The 23,411-nt window shown below is 41.2% G+C and overlaps 1 protein-coding gene and 1 long non-coding RNA gene across 3 annotated transcripts in view; one reads left to right on the plus strand and one right to left on the minus strand.

The window, feature by feature from the left end:
• The window catches only part of zfpm2a (zinc finger protein, FOG family member 2a), a 123,687-nt gene that overhangs the window by 70,836 nt on the left and 29,440 nt on the right, over positions 1 to 23,411 (minus strand). For both annotated transcript variants that reach the window (XM_034228882.1, XM_034228876.1), the window contains exons 2-3: positions 15,856 to 16,014; positions 7,126 to 7,221 (exon numbers count right to left, since the gene is read on the minus strand). In XM_034228882.1, coding sequence (XP_034084773.1) covers positions 7,126 to 7,221; positions 15,856 to 16,014 — 255 coding nt within the window. The remainder of the gene's footprint in view (positions 1 to 7,125; positions 7,222 to 15,855; positions 16,015 to 23,411) is intronic.
• LOC117554451 lies at positions 8,415 to 18,259 on the plus strand. The gene is made up of 3 exons (XR_004570277.1): positions 8,415 to 8,461; positions 13,503 to 13,659; positions 18,097 to 18,259. It is a non-coding gene; the product is annotated as an uncharacterized LOC117554451 (long non-coding RNA).

Consider the following 23,411-nt stretch of genomic DNA (forward strand, 5'->3'; position numbering starts at 1 on the left):
CAGAAAGTAAAATAGGCAAGGAGAATGGGCAGAGTGTACAGAGATGTTCCACTGGTGGCCACTGAGAGGCAAAGGAAAACATCTAAATGCATCCAACTGGAGTCACTGTGACTCATCTGTGGTTTACAAAGGGTATTTAACATTCAAATCAGTGAGGAAAAAACGGATCATGAAAAAAGAGACCTCCCACATTCGTTAGATGTCTGTATAAAACAATTAAAGGAATTCTCAAATTTCAATTTCCCTGACACGACACGTCACTAACCACACCTCCGAACACAATGCGCACAAACACACGGTTAACCGCACACACACACAGAGGAAGAAACAGGGAGACCATTGAAATTCATCTCACAGCCTGAATTTACTTAACTGCGGGTCTGTGCGCGGTGATAAACGGAGTGATGATCCGGCAACACGTCTTTATCCATGCTTTGCTTTAATTAACGGCGGCTTGTTTGTTGAAAAGATGATTAATATGCCAATGAAAATTGCATAATTGAATACCACAACACCCGCACAATCAGGGAGGAACATGCCATTTTTTATTAACTTTTTATCATTGGTATTATTATTATTTGGTATTTTAATTCACTTGACAAGCGGGGCCCACCCCCCACCACCCCCAAACAGAAAGAAATCAGGGGGGGGGGGGGAATTGGCGTGACCAGCGGGGCCAGGCTGTTCGTCACCAATGAGAGGCCTCCACAGGCGGGGGGCACTGTTCCGATATCAATACCTATCAGTGTGAAGGCTGTACATGAGTGTATCGGGGGGAGGGGGTTAGGGAGAAAGTGCATTCCTATAGCCAAATGATAATGTGAAATGACCAAAGTCATGCATATGAATCCACCTATCTGAAGCACTTGCATCCATTTTTTCATGCATGAAAAAGAACTACAAACCTAAGTCGCTCAAATATGCTCTGTAGTTTTATAAAAAATAAGGCCAAAAGAAAATGTTCCACATGCGAGGAAGTTTCAGTTGAGCAACCCAGAGTTTACCCAGAATTATTTCCTCCTAGCGCTGCCTGCACGAGCGTCTCCATGTTAATGCTAAGCACACACATCAAATATTCAACCAATTACAATGATACCTCTTAGAGAACCGTGTGCAGCTACAGCGCCCGGGAGGGTAAGCATTGCAGAACAAACATATTCAGAGAGCTAAAGAAAGACGCGATGGGTGTCGAGTCCCTAGGGACAGAAACGGCACACTTTAAGTCATATTTTGGATTATTTTGTGAAATAGTTATCACAGTGAAAAAGATGGCATTGTTAAAGTGGACACAAATTCAGCTGAAATGTGGACAAAATGGTTGGAAGTGAATTATCTTATTAAGAGCATTCTCTGCGTGCCACATCCTACGTATCCACACAAAACTAGAACCGAATGTAGTGACATCTTCTTCAGATGATAAGAACAGTGATTGCATTTTGCCCTATTTTAGATTATATAACTAACAACCGTGAATTTCCTTCATAAAGCCTCTTAGTATAGCGGATCAGTGACTACATTTGCATCAAGACGAAGCAGCATCGGAGTACAGTGATTTGTCTAATCTCTTGTTGCATATTTCATCATCATAATTGTGAAGAAAGATGTGTGTGTGGAGGAGGGGGGTGGTGTTTTCTTGACACACAGGTGATGCATATTGTATTCATCAGCAATCTCTTCAGATATAAATGTATTTGGAAAAAGGGCGCACAGTGTTTACACTTAGCGCTTTGATTGCAATGAAATGTTTACATCACTCAGTACCCAGAACTCACAGAGAAGCTGATGATGGACTTTCCTCATCGCTATCAGCAATCTCAGTGTCATTCATGTTTTGTGAGACTTGTCTGAAGACTTTGAATAAACCCCTGGAGGAGCGAGATAAAACCGTCCTTTTTTGAGAGAGAACTGCACATGATGCACGTCCAAATTTCTTGATTACAAGACGAAGAAGAGAAAAAAAATAAAACCTTGAATGAAAGCCTGCGCCGAAAGTTTTCAGCCCGCTGATATAACAGTCAAGTGTGTCTATAAGTCTACTTAAAACGCTTAGGTATCAGTGGAGACAGCTGCGACACCCTCGTCTTATGATTCTGTGGAGACAGTACACTATCAAACCTTTCATACCGCTCCCAAGCTACATTTCCGGTGACAAAAGCTTTGCGAAAGCCTCCTGAAGGATTCATCTATATCCTAATATTTCCAATCCAATTTAACTGGAGCAGCCGGAGTGGTCTGAGCACTAGTTTACCAATCTTTGCTTTCCAAGACTCCGCGTGCTGAAGGCTTGAGGGGTTCAATCAATGGCGCTTTGATCTCGGCTGGAACCATAATTATTTAACATTGTTACAAGGATTTCTCTAATCCATCCTACCATTAAATCCCTTTTACACCCTCATCTTCTGCAGCCTAATCTGCATCTGGGTGCTGCGTTTGTCTCCCCCCTCTCATTTCGGCGCGCCCCTCCTTCCTTGACGACACCCTGACTTTATAATGGACTTGGGTGCTGAGTTAGAAAATGCCTTGTTTACTGAGAGCAACCTGAGTGAACTATTCAAATAGATGTTGCTTCGGCAGAATTGAAAAGTGTTTTCGCTGTATTTGTGCTGGAGTTTGGGTCAGTTTGCTTTCATTTCGTTTCAGGTTGTGTTTTGATGTTTAAAAGCTTCGGCACGTAAAAAGTTAAAATATGCACAGTCGAATACAATTAAACAGAATCCCCATAGCTGTCCACATTCCTTTCCCAAAGTTTCTTTAGATGAACTGAGGGAATTTCAAAGACCAGGTGCCCATAAGGTTTAATCCCATCTGTTTATTTTGCTGATCACTTTGACTCCCAACAAAAAAGTGTCCACTGTCCTTTTGCAAATATTGCGTGTCTGTGTTTCACCGTGATATAAATAGCAGCACAGGCGACCGCAAACATTTGTCGAGGCACCTGCCACAGTATCACGGCCATCTGCTCCTCCAATTCTCCTAGCATGACATATGTGCATTAAACCTGAAATGGTTATTGTTTTGTTTTGTTTGAGACTGGAAGAATCGGCCACAGACCCTTCTGGGTTGGCTGGAGTCAAAAATGAGACTCAAGAGTTTTTACATCTGAGTGAAGCTGCGTGTGCTTGTTTGATGTCTTGAAAAGGGAAAAGAAGGCAGCGGGTGCATTTTTTTTTGGTGGGGGCCTTTCTTTGCTCCGTCTGTGTCTGACCATCAGGTAGACTCTCTGATGGCCCCTCCTTCGGATGACCCCTGCTTCACCCTGGCCGACGCCCAGTTGGCACCAAGGGGCCGAGCAGGGCCGGCCAGGAGAAGGGATTTGTGGACGAGATGATCACATGACTCCTGTCATACTCGTCTCCTCCTGCTGCTGTATCTCCTCCTGCCATATTTTACGTGCAATATCTTAGAATCTCCTCCTGCTGCTGACAGCTACAGTAGCATAAGTCACTCTACACAGCAAGGTGAGGAAACTTATACTTTTATTACTATAGGTATTATTGCTGCAATGCAGTAGTGTAAGTGATTCTTATGTGACTTTAAAGATTTCAATATAGATCCTTTCAAAATATTAAGAATGATTGCATGTGTTTTATCTATGTTGTCTATCATTTGTGTTAAACGCACACCTCAGCAACGTATTATAGTACATTTCCCACAATACAACTGAGACTTATTAGCATGAACGTGTATATTCATGTGCTAAATGGCAATAAAGTAAAGCATAGTGTATTACAATCAGTGTTCCCCAGTTGTATGAAGTTATCAATATATCATGGCTACTGATTGGAATATATACCGTTTCCATAGTTACAGTAAAGGCAGTAGACCTGTAATCCTGCTTTTGATATTAATTAGTTTATGGAATTTTAGAAAATATGACTAAAATGACTAAATAGCACACAAACGGTATCTCACAGGCAGAAAAGGCAGCGATCGTAATTACAGCGCTCTTAACGAACCCTGGATTTCATGACTTTCATAAGGGGGTGTAGTTTACACGAGCACGCATTTAGATAAGGCTGAGAACAAGTTCATTAGCAGAGTTAGCTAGCTAACACACACCACTCCCAATTAGCCTGGAGGAGCGTGCGTGGGAGAGAATGAGAGAGACAGAGTCAGATTCCTATCGCCGGCAGTCCATGAAAATGAATAGAATAGCATGACACGCTATCTCCCAAATCAGCGGCTGATTGCGAAACATCCGTGACGAGAAATGATCACGAGACAGAGAGATCAGTGCGCAGATTTGCTTAAGGACATACTTGTGGAGAGACGAGGAGAGAGAAAGGGAACTCGCTGGGTGTTCCACATCAGAGAACCAGCACTCGGCAGTGAAGAGAGCAGAAGAGGCAGCTATCAGATTAATAGTGAGTCATTCTGTACGCTTCTCTGCCGTTACAGACAGAAAGACAATCAGAGAACAGGGGGCAATCGCGGACAGCGCTCGACACGAGTTACTAAAGTGGAGATGAAATGCAGGGGACAAAAAAAAAGTTCAATTAAAGGATGTAGATTGTAAAGGCTTTTGTTGTTACTCAGCAAAAGGGAAACGGTATGGAGGTGCTTCAATAGAATCACCAAAGCAGGTGGGCATGTTCCGAGTTAGCCCACCTCATTAAAAGGCTTCACTCTCTCTTTATGTAACGGCCATTACACATCCTATTCAGATGCACACACGGCGTGATTAAAAATTATCTGTTGGCGATCATTATCACACCTGGCTTAAACTTAAGCCAAAGAATAACAAAGAACTTTTATGAATGCCGAACTATCGGAACATTTACAAAGAGATTAAAGGGTAGACAGTCCTCAAACTAAATAAATGTGCTTTTAATCGCTTTGAACAGGAAGTCATGTCATTTCAAATGTCCCTATCTGATTGTCTGATTCCCCTCTTTATTCAAATTATAACATGCCCATCTGACTTTTCCAGCACAATGGGAAAAATTAAAAAGGGAAATGACCTTTCATGGCAGCCATGATGTGAGAGTGAATGGCATTATTATGCACCGAGATTAATTTCTGCCCACTCAATGCTGCCCATTGAGAAAACAGAGGAGGGGGCACAGTGTAAGTCATCATATCATAGAGATGTTGAGCAAGTTGGTGCGAACATGATGAAGTACTTAGATTTTATAGTAAGGTAAAAGAAGCGATTCTGCATTGTGAAAATACGCCTTCAAAACCTTAAGTAGAAATACACAAGTAGTGGCATTGAAATATACTTAAATTACCAAAAGTTAAGTGTAATGGCCCATTTAGAAAAACATATATACTAAATGACTTGATTATTAATGCAGTAATGTGAAAATCACAGCTTTTTCAGTTTGAGCTAATATACAGTAAATAAGGTTGTACACTGCTGCTGGATATTCAAATCAATACTTACATCTCAATGTTTATTTATTAGTTGATTTGTATTTGCCATTAGCTAATAATACAAATCTGTTAAGTAACTTAAGATTTCAGATCAATGTAATGGAGTAAAAAGTACATGCAAATAAAGAAAAAGCTTGACGAAACGTGCCCAGCGTTTACTAAAAGCTAGCTATAGCTTAGCCAATGAAACCTTATATTTACTAGGTTTCCAGTGACACTATGCATCGCTTTTAGTAAATGCTGCTCATGTTCTGTTGGTGAAGATGTTTCTTCATTTGCACGTTTTGGCATATTTGTTTTTTTAAACTACTGTGCGTTTCTCCCAATGTAAGAATGTGAGGCCGTGGTAACGCGTGTACACCTGTTGGCCCCCATGGTAAGGTAGCCGACAATGGAAATACTCGAATGAAATTATGTAAAATACTTAAGTAAATGCACTTCATTACATGCCACCACTGCATGTTCATCAAGAACAAAATGTGTTTTATAATGAACTTGGCTAAATTGTATAAACATATATTAGCATGTTTCTGTTAAAGCTGTGTGCTAAATGCCATTTTACTCTTCTTTAAACGTCAGAGATTAGAACACAGTGATGAAGTCTTCAGACTGGATGTCACTTGATAACTCGGAAGGCTGTAGTTTGTTAGAACATGAAATGGACATCCTCAGTGTGAGCTACAGAGCCACCTCCTCTCTCCGCTGCCTGTCCAGCAGTTTGTTTCTGAGCCTCTAATTCTCATTCTGATGGCTAAGTAGAAGGAGGAGGATAATTACAGTCAGTCATACATCTAGTCATGCTACATCCATCCCTCCTTTTCAAAGCACTATTTTTAAGCTCAGCGTTTTCTCGCCCCCAAAAGGGCCTTTTTCCCCGCATGTGATGCCTTCTTTTTGTCATGGCCCCCATAGTTCTGAGCTGACCCCCTCAGCCCTGTCTCCTGACTGATCACAGTGATGGTTTATTACTGTCGTCCCGGCGTTCTTATCTTTAGCCAGCAATGCTCATTTCCTTCCCCAGATTTAAATGCAAATGTGAAATTTAATGATAAATGCATTATCTGATAGGTGCGATAACACTGATTCACTGTCAGTATAAAATACACACCCCGGGGGGCTTCGGGCTTGCAAGCACAACTTGCCCAAATCCACTTTTTTTTTTTTTCCCTCTCTATCTCTCTTCTTTTCTCTCTTTCTCTCCTTTTTTTTTACATGTACCTGCAATAAATTCTTGAGGTCATTTTATGCATTAAAAAGGAATCATATTGTGTGTGTTCAGCAGTGTGGGTGGAGGCTGTAGCTGAGCAGTAATTGCTGTGCAACTATCTTGTTCCGTGTATTATCCATCACTTTGATGAAGTTACTTTTAGTAAAAGGGCAAAACAAGACAGAAATGCATTGTAAAGTGTTCAAAAAGCATCTTCATCACATTATAAGTAAATAAAGAATTGATAAAGCTATTTTTTTGAGTAAGCAATAGTTGGTAATTGAATGTACTATTAACTGAGTGGGCTTTCAGTCATAATAGCATACAGACTCCTGACTCATGTCATTTTTGTTGCTTTGTAAGGCATAATGCTTTCTTACTTTGAACAAGAAGTTCAAGCTTTGAAAATATCAGGATGCTACTTTTCCGTTTAATGCCAGACCAAATCCCAAATAAACATAGTTAAAATGGATGCAATTTAGTTATAACTTTGTGAGAGGCCCTTCGAGGCTATGTAGTAAAGTGATATTCATTTTTCTTACTTGGACCATCCCATTCCTCCGGCCCCCCATGCCTGGTCTTCTCGCCCTGCACGTCCATCTCCGACTCTCCTGCTTCTCGGTTGCCATCTTCCTCTCCTGCAAGGCAGAAAAACACAAGTTAAGGTGAGAATGACTCCATCAAAGTTGCATTATCAGACGAATAATTTAATTAAGAATTGCATTATGGACTTTCCGAAGGGTAGATTGTGACAAACTACAATTCCAATTGACACACTCAATTGCCATATATAAACCAAAATAAGGAAACCTTTTGAGCACCTTTTTAGACTATAACCCTCTTTAGTGCTTGTCTGAAATAAATGAACCTGTTTTGTAACATCTGACTTGTCGAATCCAAACAACTAAAACTGTCTTCAACATGCTTTTTCTTTTTGAACTACTTGAACACAGGTTCTAACAATGGGACCGTTTTTTTTAACTTTTCAGGGCGAAATTGAAGAGTTTACAGTAAATGGTAAAATAAATAAAAAATGAAAATAAGTACTTGTTTCTTTCATGGTTATTTTTAACATTAGCATTAAAACTGGTTAAAAAGTCATTTAACTACTTTGCAATATGAATGTACTGTACTGTTTAGCCCTGAGCCTGTTTTCCAGGTCTCAGGCTCGAAAATGACATTCCCAGAACAAATGACTATATCTTCAATAAAAGGGGTACATTAATAATCTTTTTTCTCAAAGCAATGATAAACCTGTGAGTTGGATGTAGAAAAGTCAGAATCAATATAGAATTTTTTTATTTTAAAGCAAATTCAGATTGAACATAGTAAAAAAAATTAAATGATAGTGTCCGTCCAAAAAAAAAACATTACTTATAGTGAAAACCACCCTTGAATGATGGGATAGTAGACTAAACGCTAATATACTATAACATATAATAAGTACCCTGTATCAAGATTGATGCAAAACAAGAGACATTTGACCTTTTTAGAGAGTTTTAGCAAAACAACACTTCTGGGGTCATTTGGGTGGATTTTCCATATCTCTGTCCCCCCTCGTCGATTTTGATGATTGACACCTCTTTTTAACCGCTAGAGCCAATAGAATCGAGGGGAAGTTCCTAAAATCCATCTAAACATTACCCATTGGTGAATGAGTGATGCATAGCCAGAATGCCCCGGAACCGGAAGCTGTCATACACTCTTCTGGTAGCTATCATAATAGCTATATATGAAAACTCAGTTTTTGCCATAAATATGAAGATGGATTATCAGTAATCATTTCAAAGTGACACAGACACATTGGATTAACCTTGAGCAGCGTTTTTATCGTTGTAATGCCATTGAACACAACTTTTGATCAGAATAACAGCTAAGGTAAGACAATGTCCCGTTTTTGCTCCGTAAAGCTCCGTGTTGTGATGTCTGTTTGCTTCCCCTGTCGGTATTCTTATACCCCTAGAATCTGTGGAATCTCAGCTTGCTAATCGATTTTTGTGCAGATCCGATATTTAATAAGGGTATTTATACCTAGAGTTCTGTGCTAAGTGTGTTAGCATTTTTTCGCTCAGGGCTCATTACGCTTCTTGTGAGACTTATGTTTTGTTTCGGTAAAAATGGTTCGTATCGTCAGTTAGCTGAGTTTCTTCCCGGAGGCCCCCGCCCGGTTGAACAGGTTAACTACCAGCCAGCTCCCAGCCCCTACACTGGCAATACTCATTACATTTTATGTCCATTTCCTGTGACATTCAAGTATCACAATGTAAAGCCATGTGCAACATTACCATTGTGTTGTTTTGTGTATATATAGTTCTGTATATGTATATTTGCTGTGAGCTTACAGGGTCCAGCTGCATACTTGTATGTAAAAGGAGTTCCCATGAGTGCTTGCAGGAACAGGAGGAAGCCCCGTGGAACAGGAAGGAAAGCAATGTGTGGGAGAGAGGTGGCTATTTATTACCGTTTGATCTATTGTGGAGCGAGCTAGAATGTGTGTTATAGGATGTAGGGCTGATTTACAGTCTCACACAGACCATACTAAGGGATATTTGGGTATCTCTCTCCAGGATGTAAGTGCTTAAAGACCTTGTTAAACAGACTACGAGTGTGCAGCAGTAACACTGACTCTAAGATGCATTTACTGTAAAAGGAAATCTATTTTTGTATGTCTAAAACTAGCACAGTTTGTACCCAAAGTTTACAGTAAAGCTTAGTGGATTCCCCCCAGTGTGGTGCTCTGATTAAATCCAATGTGGCTGACACAGTGGTTGCAAACTCGGGGAAAAGTAAGAGGAAATGTGCCTGGGGCATGTGGTGGTGGTTGATAGTTTGTGGAGGAACATTTCTCTCACTTTTGTCACCATATCGTTTCCATCCCTTTGATGTTTTAAACCCAATAGTGGACGGTCAGGGACAGGCCTGGATTACTACAATGGATTACTCCACTTCATACGCTCAAAAAGGGGAAAAAGGGATCGATGTGTACATTTATGAATTGTAAAAATGATATTTATATTGAAAAATGTAATAGTATTTATATGTTATACTTCTAGATTGTACATAGTGTGATAGGCATCATGAAATGTTTTAAATGATTGTTGATTGTTGTGTGTATCTGCCCAGGGACTGCAGATGGGATTTTTTTTATGCATGGTCGTTGTTCAATAAAGATATATAATAACAAGTAAATGTTAATACAAAGACCATACAGACAATGGTGTGAAAGTTGTGTATTTAATATCAATCATTGAAAATGTTTGGACTTGTACACGTTGTTTACTTCCTCTGTATCTGATCCCCCCCCCACAGCTCCCAAAAAGCATTTCAGAGTGTTAGTTATCACACTTCCAGCGACAACTGCCACAGGACACACACTCCTTCACTGCAGTCCGTCCTCAGTTAGGGTTAATCTCCAGATCAAGCACACACACCATGCTTGTTTAGCTATTTTCTGACATGGCTCACTTCAAAGAAGGTAGCAAACATTGCCAAAAGGATGTCAGCTTTCTGCCTCACACTAAAAAAAAGGGAGATGTATACGAAAGAGAAACTGAAGGGAAGTCTGTAGAAAAATGTCCTACTTACAGTACATGAGGTCATTATGACCCAGTTTTGCTTATGCAAGGGTCTGCTTGGGTTGGCTATTTCTCACCCCTCCCCCCACCTCCACTACACTCCTTCCATTTCCTAGTATACTATCAGGGAGCCCACTCATCTAAATGTATTGTTGGGCCTGGAGAACCTCTTTCGCATACTGGCTCGTATTATGACGAGGATAACAAAAGGCGTGTATCAACAGTTCCTTCCGACGGAGCGAGTTAAAAAAAAGCATGCGAGATAACATTAAAGGCACTACCTTGATCTCAGGCGGACATGTTAAGCCCTGTAACGAAACGTATTGGAAGTGTTTAATTACAGCCCGGGAAATGAAGCTACAAGATGATTCCTTAATTAAGCAGTGATTAAGGATTTTCTGCCTTCCATCTAACACAGTTTGCAATGCATTTTAAACACAATCACCCGGGCAACCTCACAGGGAACAATGTCACAGGGCTTTGATGAAGTTTCCTGCACAAGTGTCACCAACAGAGGAAGGAGTGCTGGAGCAGCACTCCTTTGCTTACACTGCGGTTTCATATAAACCTGGCCAATATGAAGAGCCATTTTTATGGTTTTCAACGACTTAAGAGTTTCTGACCTTCCTGATATAGAAACAGATTGAGGTGCTCCATTTCATTCGCAGAGGTCCACTATAAGTAATAGAGATTCTGCCTTGTTTCATCATTTGAATTGAAACCCTCTTATCAAGTGGGAGACAGATTGTCAATGATCATCCTCTACATTATCACCTAGATCATAATTTACATCTGGCTTGGTTTCCGTTCCCTGTGCAATCAAATGGAGATACTTAAGGTTGAACGAGAGAAGGCTGGAGGGAACAGAAGGGACGGGGGACTGGGGGGGGTTGAGGCGGCCTGCTGGGTGCAGGGTTGGCGGGCATGCACGAGGAGCCAGTGAGCTGTTAAAATCAGCCTTATCGCTGCTCTATCAAAGGATGGCTCTCTAGCCAAATCGCAGTCACACGCAGCGTGTCACGCATTCAGGTCAATAAGCTTATAGGCGATTTACACAAACAATTCCTGGAGCAAGGTAGCAACAAAGTCATATTGGCTTTTTCTCTCCCTTTTAGCATTGTCTCTCCCAAGGAAGCCCTTGAAAATGTCAATCTCTGCCGTGCGACTTTAAGGAGCTCAGGGCACTCTAATCCTGACCACTGAGTCTGGAGACAGGTCGCAATTTCTGCAAAATGGAGTATAAGTATTTGTAAGTCTTCGTATGAGATTGCATATGTTACTAAATTCTAGGCTGGATGACTTTAACCCATTGCCACTCTTCCAAAGCCATCACAAGCAAGTATTGGCAATGATTTTCAGAATGTAATATGAGGAGGGGATGCACTTGTGCTGTTAGTCGGTTCATATTGCATATTTGCTTGTTGATGCAGATTATGCTGCAACAGATAAAGTCAATTCCAGGAAGCAACCTTTCCCACCAAAGTCAAGCATGGCTGTAAGACTTCCTCGCTATCGGAAAAATAGGTTTGAATTGCATGCAATTTGTGGCAGGCAGAGCACTCCAATGGAGGCAGGCTATTAGCGGAATGCCTTGCCACTGTCTCTTTAAATGCCAATAAATTCCCATCATTACAGAATCTGGCAGTTTTCCTCCCTGTCTGCAGCCTGGGTCTTTATCTCGCTCTGCCTCAGTCTCTGAGTATGTAGATCTGGCCCAGTTAGATTGTCATACTTAACAAACATTAATGATTAATTTCCTGCACTGAGTCAAATGGGGCTAAAGGGATGACTCGATTCATCTTATCGCGCCACAAATTAGCATTTCCCCATATTCTCCGGCATCAACTGTGCATTAAAATTCCACATTTACCATTCTGAGCACTGGCAGCTGTGGCGAAAGCGCCAAGGAGATCTGCTGCTGTGTTTCTGGAGATTCTGATTATTTCTCTCTTACACAAAGAGTGACATAATTAATTCTGCCACTTCCTGTATGTTACTGACCGCTGCAGAATCACTCACCGAAAGGTTAAAAACGGTCAAGGTGGGATTGTTATTTCCAATGTTAAATACGTGTAGCTTTGGTTCTTCACTTCCACTGTGATTAATATGTTTTTGTTACATTCTAATGTTGGTCATTTGAGGAGAAGGGCGCAAAAGAGTGCAATATGTTCAAATTAGTTGTGCTTGATGCATCCTGACACATGAACACACACAACAGAATCAAGTAGTTTGAGGTTAAAAAAAAACAACATTGACGTATTACTTCACAAAAAGAGGTTTTACATCGAGGAAATGAGATACATGAGATGACATGTAAATGTACTGTCAGAGCTAACTAAGGAAGTCGTTTGTCATCGGACAAAAAAACTTGGAGAGCACAAAGGGAACAGCTTGTGGCAACACCCTGTGCTGAACTTCACAGATAGCCAACAATAAAAGAGAGGGTGAAACTGCAAGGTGAAATTTCACAATTTCAGTAAAAAAAAGAGAGTGTATTAAAAAGGATATCTTTCTTACAATTATGGAGCCAGGTGTGTCAATAGTGTATAAATCGTGGCTGTGGGGTCCACTCTTCACAAGCAGAGCTCCATAAATGTGAAACTGACTGAGCAGTGAGATTCTGTTTTAATCGCAGGAAGAGCCAAGGTTATTTCTTTAGATATGGGGCCTTTTTTTTTTTCTTAAAGAGCTCTCGATATGTAGGCAGACCTCCTCTTATTCCATTTATATTAAAATACACCTCCTTCTCTCTGTGGCTCTACTACTCCAACATGCTGCTTTCAGTAACAGTAAGTTCATCAGTGAGTCAGGGACATGTGTTACTGCTTTATTAATAATAAGAGGTTTGTTATTCCCACACTGGAGAGGGGACTGCAGAATAGATCCTTAACAACTATTCATCTATGTGATTGGACTGTTATTGATGAATACATCTTCACGGTTGGTCTAGATTTGTCTTATTTTAAATTGTTCAATCAATCAAAATGCATCATATATTGATTGTTGATCAAATGTTTGTATGTAAAATGGGAGCTTGTAAATTAACTGTATTCAATTGTGAATTATTATGAGTGGCATAACATGGAAGCACTCTCAGAGTACAGTAAAGTGTTTATAAAAATACCTAAACATTTGACTTAAATACAGTACTTTAGTAAAGAATGGCTCTCATACGCTAAGTTGTAGAAAAACCTATTTTAAATATATAAATGCCATTTTTTACAGTGGAATAATGGGTAATGTTACCTTTGGGCATCTAGAAATGCATTAAACTCACTGTATAGCAGATTTCTCATTGATGTCGCACATTCAAGACAAGCACTAATGGTGTGTTGTACCCCCAGCATCCTACACACCACACCCATGAACGCACCACAATGGCATTAACTAAACAGGCTACAGAGTCAACCATCAGCCACTTTCGAGGTTCCCAAGCCTCAGACCAAGATGGGACGTCAAGGTGCTCCATGCACTTATCTGGGGAGTCCCTTTTCTGCAAGGGTAAGGCAAATGACTGAGTCTTTGGTGGCATTCAACTTCTTGACCTTTGCGCCTTTAAGCGGCTTTGCTACTTCACCGCACTCTGATCAAAGTTAATAAGTGCTTCATATGTTAATGAAAATTGGTACTCCTCTTTGTGTTCCTACAGCTTTTTAATACCTATTATAGACTGAAACTTTTAATGGAGGTTTTAGGTCCCCCTGACAAGCCCATTTCAGAGAGTGACTACACAGATACAAGGCTAAGCTAAGACCAGAGAGTCACTGCTCAGTGGAGGAACCTTACACGGGAGACCTTATTCTCCGGGAAGCAGCAGCAGATAAAGGCCATGGGATGAGTGGCTGCTTTAAAACCCACGTTCAAGTCCGCACAGGGCTAATTACCACACGCCATCACATTTGAGAGGGTTTAGTTAATCAAGGGGGGCTCTCTTTTTCCTCCTATAGTCGAGGAATAACACACTTAAACCATTTAATGCCGCCAGGATTGCGTCCTGTTTAATTCACGCCACTTTCACATAAGTGGGGTAAATTTAAGCCACTCCGACATTAGTTTTTAAATAGATCTAATTGAGGAAGGGATCATGGGGAAAAAGGCTACACCTGATGATTGCGCACAACTTGCCACAAGGAAAAAAGAAATGTGGATAGTACATGATTTAGGTCTTAGGAGGCAATGGGAGACTTAGCTTCTTGTAAGCTTAGATAGCAGAGTAATACAAAAAAATCTGACTAGTAAGGCTTGTGTATGACAAGGAACAGATTACCACTTTCTCCAAAAAAGTACTATTTGACATCTGGGATTGCTATTTAGTGTTATTCATAAACATGCAGAGGAGATGTGAGGCCCTTCCTCGCATGGTTATATCCAAAACAATGGGAATATCAAACAGCTCCGACAAGGTTCTTTGAGGATTTTCAGAAGTTGTACTTTGTCCCCCCTAGCTGTAGCCACCAGTGTGTACCGCACCATCTACTTCATAGCTACTGGGTTATTACAAGACCATATTCCACTTTGAAGTTTGTGTAAGGGACACATTACGATGGAGACAAAGGGTAAAGCGAACGAGGCGTCGCTGGTAATTGCAATTTCCAAACAATTGCGCCGTTCAACTTTTCCCGGAGAACAAAAGGAAAACATTATTGATACGATTACCGGGGCATAGCCTACCTGGAACATGAAAGATTTATTTTTCCTTCAATAATGTAATCCCACGAGGCACATCAGTTTAGAAGTGTGGAGAAATAATTCTAAACAATTTTTCCCTTTGAAACGGAGCGAGAAGAGGCAGACATTCAAAGCGTCGGTTCTTCATTAAAAAGTCAAATTTGTGTGCCAGTAAGAGTAGGGACACCTGGGGTATTGAAAGCCACGCGGCTGGGGGGGGTAGAAAGAGGGTGGGGTTGGGGAGTTGAAGGGAGGGGGGGGGGGGGGACAAGTCTGTCATCTTCACGCTGTAACCTGGAGCAGACCACAAATTAGCTCCTGTGATGGCAAGGTGTGACCGAAATGAAACAAACACACAAAGAAAGCAATCTAATTGAATTGGAGTTCAAAGGGGGGGGGGGGGGGGGGATTCGGGTGCAGTTGGCGATGGGGAAAGGCAGCTTTATAGTGCTGGACCTCCGAGCAGTAGCAGGTGCTGCTGAGTGTTCACAAAGGGAAGTGCTACGCTCTCCAGTGCATTGGTGTACCGTAGCACGCCTTCACAGCACTATCACAGAGGGGGGGGGGGGAGCGCTGCCGATGCCATCTCCCTCTCAGATCAAACCACTGCTCTTGGGTGGATTGCTAGCATCAAATATCCGAATGAGCAGTCCTAACTCTCTGCAGTGAGAATTCCTCGCATGGATACTCCTAGTAGCTCTGCCAGGTTTGATTTGTTGAGGAATTTTATTAGAAGCCATTAGCAATAGTTTAACTTGTTTTTGATGCTTGGCACAAGGCTTGGTTGGACATAGTGTCGCAAAGTACTCTGAAGAAACTAAAACGTTGACTTTATTTAAATGTCAACAGATTTCAATTAGGTTAGTTCAAATCAATAATATTAGTTGATATACAAATATTAGATTCAACTTAATATTATTGCTTTCAACTAACGTAATACAGCTAGGTGAGATTTGTTGACTTATTTCATTGAATTAAAATCAATGTTTCAGTTTTTTCAGTGTTCTTTGAAGTGTTAATGATCCGTACCTTTGTTGCAGAAGTACTCCATGTCTTCGCAGCTCATGTTCTCCGTCTCGAACTCGGCGGAGAAGTTCTCCTCTGCCGAGAACTCGTCTTTGGCCAGGAGCTCGTTCTCCTCGGAGACACACTCCTCCTCCTCTTCCTCCAGGCCATCCTCCAGAGGACCTGAGGGAACACACACACACAGACACACACACACACACATTGGGATATGTTCGGCAGTTTCATCACATCCTTCAGGCGCTTAAACAAAAAAGAAATGAAAGTCTTCCCCTCCTTTTGTTAAGAAACCACAAATGTAGCACCAACATTGCAGTATGTCCACGTATAGACAAAGATAAGGCCATGTCAATAATAGAGAATATTGTTTTACCATAATGTTTCACAAAGGTCCTTCCATTATAGCTATTGAAAAAGCCCTAAGCGCATTCTGAAACAAAACAAGCTGACTTGCAGCCAAGGTGAGCGTTGATGCTAATCCGCTATACCTACAAAACAAAACCTCACACAAGCGGAGGGAGAAAAAAAGAAAAGTTCCTTTCCACACTTTTTCATACAGGCATCCGCATGGGAGGAGGGAAAGAAAATACTTTTATTAATTTGTTAGCCTTATCACAGGGTACAATGTTGATTTTCCATTTACATTCCATGCCTCCGGGTAATACACCAGTGCAATCTTAAAGGAGACACTTTTCCGTGTGATTAATGTTTTCCCCCCTCTGTGTAATATTATTTCTTTAAATCTAAATGATTCCAGAGTTTTGCTCGTAGCTGTACATCTCTTTTGGTATTTGCATATTACCATTTTGCTTCAATCAAGGGGCGCTGATGGAATTACTGTACTGCTACCTGAATTGTCCTGAAAAACATCTCATCTGGCATTTGAATGTTATTAAGATAATGTGCATCTCTCCTTCAGAACCAAAACATGTCCGCACATGAATTAGCATAGCAAAGAAGAATGCAAGTTTAAGGTTATATTTGAAATAATGTAATAACATTTGCGTCATGTTCATAAAAAAAAATGTCCTCTTGGAAAGCGCTGCCATCACTGCATGTGAGATGTGGATGCTGTCTCTATCACAGCCTCTTGTGCATCATTCCGCAGCTCAAACAGAGTGCACTGATATCCTCTCGACACCTTTCAATGTGTTTGTTCTATTGTAGCCCGAGTGAGCCCCTCAGCTTTAATAAAGCAATAATTTCAGTTCAGGAAGTGGGGCTCTCCTGTTTCTCTTTCTTCCGCACACCGAGCCTCATAAAAGACCCCCCTGATGTCCACAAACTGCTTGCTCTTTTCATTAGTCTTATAAATTACTCCTTTGTAGAGGGCCTACATCTGCAGGAGCCCCGGACATGAAAAGAATTAGCACACGGATCTCTAATAGACACTGCAGAGGCAGAGTGCTGCTTTTTTAAATTAGGATACAGTTTTTTATGATCTTATCTGATGCCTTCTGCTGATTCGCAGAGGAGTGAAGTGAGGCGTGAAGTGACTCGATGAGTCTACCATCGCTTAAGATGATACCGAGAGATAAATATCGCAGTATCAAGGGGAGATTGTATGACTGGCGTTAAAAGCTCCTGCCAAGGCAATTGAGGACAGTGTGTGAAAGAAAGCGGGAGAAATACATTTCTATACACACTCTGTACACATTCCATTACACAGCTGAATAAGAACTGTGTGTACAACTAAACGATTCTTCCTCTGTTGCCGGCAAATACAGCAGCACCCAATAGACCTACAGTGTAGCGTGATAATAAGGGTAAAGGGAGATTCAAGATAAACTTCATGGTCAATAAGACACAAAGATTAGGTAGATAAGATGAGATAGAATTGAGGTTTAATAGACTCAGAATAAGGGCATCTCACTTTCCCACTCTCACAGATAGTAACTAAATGGAGCTTTTGCAAACTGATAGAGATACTGGAGGCCATACTGAATATGGAAAAATGAAATACTCTGAGAGACATTAAAGGGGGTCTGATGGTGACTTCTTGCCCACAGATTACCAAAGTTTGTGCGCATTCTCACGTGTTTCGTTTATTATACAGTATTCATTGCATGGAGAGACCTGAAATTATTTCAGAGACAGCAATGATAAGAATAATGACTTTCTAAACGACCAGCACCACACTCCTAACTCATTTTCTGATAGTGGCGTCCCTGCTATATTTAGTTGTGTACTGTTTAAAATCCTGTCACATTCACTGTGTGACCCGCGCTTGTTGATGCATTTCTATAGGGTCTGCTGACGAATCGGGCCAGAGGAATGTCTGCTGCCTCACCCTCTTATCAAGCCTCCTCGGAGTTCAGATGGCCAATGACACCATGGAGAGCACTGCACGTCGCTATGGAGAGCAACACGGTCTGCCTTCAAATGGAGCGCTCATTAAACAGACAGAAAAGAGGTGATTTTGGAATAAAACATAAAAAACACTGATTCGGAATTCTGTGGTGTCTTTAACTTATAAATGAATCTGTTTGGTCCTTGTAATATCATCTACAAAGCTTAATTTTCGCTAGTATGACTAGTATTAAATATTGTTGACGTAAAAAAAAATCTTTTAAAATCTTCGAAAAACAAAGAAATGCAAAAAATAGAACTTAATTTATTAGCCTATCGACAGAAAGTAAATCAACTACGATTTGATAATTGATTGATAAAGAAATCTTACAGCAGGTCATTTAATTTTTGATCATAAATCAATCCTAAAAAAAATCTGAATCCATCGCCTGATGATAAGGGTATAGGTATAATTCATCAATTATATTTTAATTATAAATTCTCTTTCACTAAATTATTTTTCATAAATAGAGGTCATAATAATGTTGCAGTCCTACAATCCCCATCTTTTCCCTTAAGTCTGACAGCTATCCATGTCACATTTTAAGTACTTATTCATGAGTTTTCCGAATGGCTTGCTTTGCTAAAATCATCCTTGCACAAAGACTGGTATCTGCTCATTTTTGAATAGGATGTTTTAGGAAGCTGCACCCTGTCTGAACTTCCTCTCAATCAGGGTCAGTGTCCAGGTATCCCTGCCTCCCCCCCACAGCCTCGTCATCCACACCCTCCGCCCTGAACTGTATCATCCGCATTCATCAGACTCTTCCTCCTCCGATTAGAGAGAGAATCTCAGCCCTGTTCAAACAGTCATGCAGCGGAGCAGCAGCAGCAGGAGCAGCCAATGCTAATAGAGACATTGGTAGCTGAATACAGGCTTGATCACAGTGGCTCTTTTGTTCAAGGCATGGCCTCTGTCTGATAGGGATCGGCCATGCGGAGTGGAGCTCCGGAGAGGGATATGGTAATGCCCCCACTGAGTCTATAAAATGGGGTGATACTCTGAGACCATATGATGGACAGAGGATTAATGAGTCACAGAGGAAGGGGAGCAGGGAAGAGAGAGTACGGACAGAGGTGGTGGAATGAGCATATCTTTCAGGAAAACACGAGTCTGTGCCTCAGTGGACTAAAACAGAAAATGGGAAAAACACACAGATATGCCTCCGAAAACTCACACTTAAAAAAAAGGAAGGGCTCTAAACAAATATGTGTGTGTGTGCAAAAGTGTAAGAGCTAATTTATAATGGCGTGCTTTTTCAGACGCCCGCAATGTGGGGAGCTTGTGGCCGGGCTGTGATAGCGATACCGCACATTATCAGCAGGCTCCACAGTGTGATGTGTGGATCACAAACCCAGCCTCCTCTATAGCTCTCTAATTAGAGGTGAGGTAATTGAATCTGACAGAACAAAGCGGCAGATCTCTATAAGCATGGAAATCATTTTTTGCTGCTTCCACCTATACAGTTTCTCATCCAAAAGGTCCATTGAAAGTGGGTCCAAGCTGGCCTGGGGATAAAACGTAGCACCTGAGACTAAACATGAATGCATAATGCAGCCCTAAAATCCAACAGGGCCAACCTCTGCCAACTGCGACTGCTCCTTTGTGCCAGCACTGATACGGGCCTCCCTCACTTCCAGGTGAACACACACATACACCGCAGGACTCTTCAAACTTCTGCGGGGGGAGGAAGTATGGACCATGTCTCAAGGTGCAAGTATCTAAAAGCTTTGAGCCAGGTAGGCCTGGATACTTGTTAATATTCCTCCACAGCTGGAGAAAAACCACTCATATCTGACAGCAAAGGGTAGGAGAAACTGACTCATCTTATAGAGAAAAGTATTATATTAAATCTTTCATGAAGCGAAAAAACTGTTTTGAAAGTGACCTGTCGATAACAAGCTACCTGCGCCACTCTAAATGGGACAATCATTTACAAAATGAACATGATGATGTTTTGGAGAAGACGTAAAACTAGAGATTTGGACCATACAGTCATGTTAACAATGTTGACTAAGGTAGTAAATCAAGGAAGAAGTAGCGTCATTTTCTCATAGACGTCTATGCAATTCATCAATTGAAAAAAACACTGTAAAAGGGTTAAAGTACTGGACCAAAACAAGGATAACACCCACAATTGACAACAACCTCTAAGTGAGCTGTCAATCACGAAGTAGCAATGCCATAAACCATACCCTGCTTTATTTTATATTTCACTCTAAATGGGATGATCATTTACAAAACAAACTATAATGCTGTTTTAGAGAATACTCATATCTGGCAATTGAGACCATAAACTCATGTTTACAATGTTGACTTGGATACTAAATCAAGGGAGAAGCAGTGTAATGTTCTCATAGGCAATGTATCAACTGAAAAAAAACACTGTATAAGGGTTTAAGTTCTGGAAAAAAACAAACATAACACCCTCTAAGTGACCTGTCAATCACAAGATCAGAACGACAAACCCTGCTTTATTTTATATTTCACTCTAAATGGGACAATCATTTACAAAATGAATGTAATGCTGTATTAAAAGTAAAACAAGTACTTAAGGAAGCGATCGAGACTATAAACTCGTGTTTACAATGTGGACTTCGGTAGTAAATCGAGGGAGAAGTAGTGTCGTTTTCTCGTAGACTTCTATACAATCAGAGTTCTTGCCCCCTGCTGGCAAATAGAGTAAATGAACATTTAAGGGACTTCCACATGGGCTCCACTGTTCAGAACCAGAGGTAGCCTCTTTAAAAATAGATGTAAAGGTTGAGAGAGAAGAGGAAGAGAAGGAGGAGAAAGTGGAGAGAGGCAAGGAGAGACTGGGGGCCATCCTCTCTCCTCAGCTCTAATGACCTTTGGGAAGCGGAGGGCTCCCTCAGCCTTGGCGGAGACGCACTGTATATGTTACAGGGCTCAAGCCTCTAATTTAATCCTTGATCACTGTAATGAAATAGATACCATTTGCGCAACTCTTAATAGCTTAATATGCTACAGGAACCCTCAAAGGAATTTTTCGTTTTTAACATCTATTTTTTTCATACTGTGTAAATGGTAGCAACAAAAAAAGAGAAGCCTTTTTCAAGTTGTACACTGTGATCAAACTAAATGTGGAGCTAATGCCGTAACACAAGTGACAAGTAAATTACCATTTGTATTTTGTCTGTGAATGACTGCTTGTGTGTGTGTGTGTGTGTGTGTGTGTGTGTGTGTGTGTGTGTGTGTGTGTGTGTGTGTGTGTGTGTGTGTGTGTGTGTGTGTGTGTGTGTGTGTGTGTGTGTGCGCTGGGAGGAGCGCGGAACAGCTTCAGTGGAGACTGATGTGTTCTCAGAGCTGCAGTCTGTGACCAAGAATAAGCGATGGTATTGTTTAACTTGATTTTCCGGTTGCTAAGCAATGTAATTTTCGTGATTAGAAATGGCTGCCTTCCTAAATTCGGGCACTTACAATCAACAGTCAACAAACTGCTTGAAAACTCAGCACCAACGCTCTTGTGTGGAAATTGCGGTGAAAAGAAAAGGAGGGAAGGGAGGGGGTTCACTTGGGGGGTGAATACATGTATTCCCATCGTTGTAAAACACACACACAAGTGTACACACTCTTCTCTGAGGCTGCAGCGCTGGAGATGACAAGGCACCTAAATGCAATCTGATGACATCATGCATTCAGATGGCCCACTCAGTTTACATTACAGTTACACTGAGACACACCCATCATGTTTAGTAACTAAGTACACTTACTCAAGTACTTTACTTAAGTACAATTCTGAGGTCTTGCATATTTCAGTTTAACGCTTTGTACTTTGACCTTTAGTTACTTTGCAGTAATAGATTTGTGATAAATAATTTACTTAGTACTTTTGGTTTAAGTATATTAGATGCTAATACTTTTGTACTTTTACTCAAGTGACATTTTGAATTCAGGACTTTTACTTGTAACAGAGTATTCCTACACTGTGATATTTCTACTTTACTTGAGAACAAGATCTGAGTACTTCCTCCACCTCTGCGTGTTGCACAGATGCAGAATAAGAGATTATTTCCATTGACATTTCGTGAAATACTGCTAACATAATTCCGGTTGAGTATCTTATTCCAATCAGGCACGCCGTTGGATCCCAGCATGTTTACGGAGTTGTTAAGTTCTGTGTTGTTGCGCCCAGTGTTTCTGTCTGGACTGTTGAAGGGGAATAACACGCTCTTACTTCTTTATCCAATGAATTGGAATTGGAATGGCATGAGAACATGCTGGCATTTGACTATGCCATTAAAATGCTGGAGGCACCTCTGAGCGTGCCCGAGGGCTTCAGCAGGTGCCAACCAGTTTCTCTGTGGAGTTAGCTGGGTCCTGCTTCACTCTGCTGCCTCTCTAGAGTTTACAGAGACACACACACACACACACACACACACACACACACACACACACACACACACACACACACACACACACACACACACACACACACACACACACACACACCACACACACACACACACACACACACACACAACACACACACACACACACACAACACACACACACGTCCAAGTGGACACTGCTACTACATTTGGTCCATTAAAGTCACAAACCCTGTCCTCGGAGTAGAATGGGCTTAGCTAAGGCCTCTATGCAGGAGCTAAGGCCTCTATGCAGGGAAACATTTGCTTTGCAGGGGCAACGAACATATTAAAATGCTGTTGCTGCAGCTTGCTGTTTTTAAGCATTTCCTTCCTGTTACCTCTCCTCTTGCTGAGTGATTTATTGGTGTCATTTTGTTACTTATAAGGAAATAAAAGTTAACCATGCGCCTGTACACCGCACGTGACAGCTGAAACAAAGCAGGTAAAATATGTGTGGTCTTAATTACTGGTTTATAAGGAAGCTTTTCACTCCAACGTTCACTTTTAATGAAGCCATTGAGTGAGGCTCCTCTAGGGAGCTATCATGGTTAAGTGGGGGCATCCATCTTCAGCCATTGGCTCGTCTGCAGTGAGTGGAGGCTCTGTCTCCAGCACGCTCACCTCATATTGGCTCACTTTATCTCCACTAAGTAAAGTCGGTTGGAAGCTGCTAAAAGTGGCGAGAAAATACTTTTCTCCAGCAGCTCTGATGAGGAGGAGAGAGTTTTCATCCTGTAGCACCAGGCAAGCCATTGTGTCCTGAGTGCTTCATAAGATGCTTCTGTTTAACCTGAGCAGCATCGTATTCACAGAAATCA

The sequence above is a fragment of the Gymnodraco acuticeps genome, unplaced genomic scaffold (assembly GCF_902827175.1).
Source record: "Gymnodraco acuticeps unplaced genomic scaffold, fGymAcu1.1, whole genome shotgun sequence".
Taxonomy (NCBI): domain Eukaryota; kingdom Metazoa; phylum Chordata; class Actinopteri; order Perciformes; family Bathydraconidae; genus Gymnodraco; species Gymnodraco acuticeps.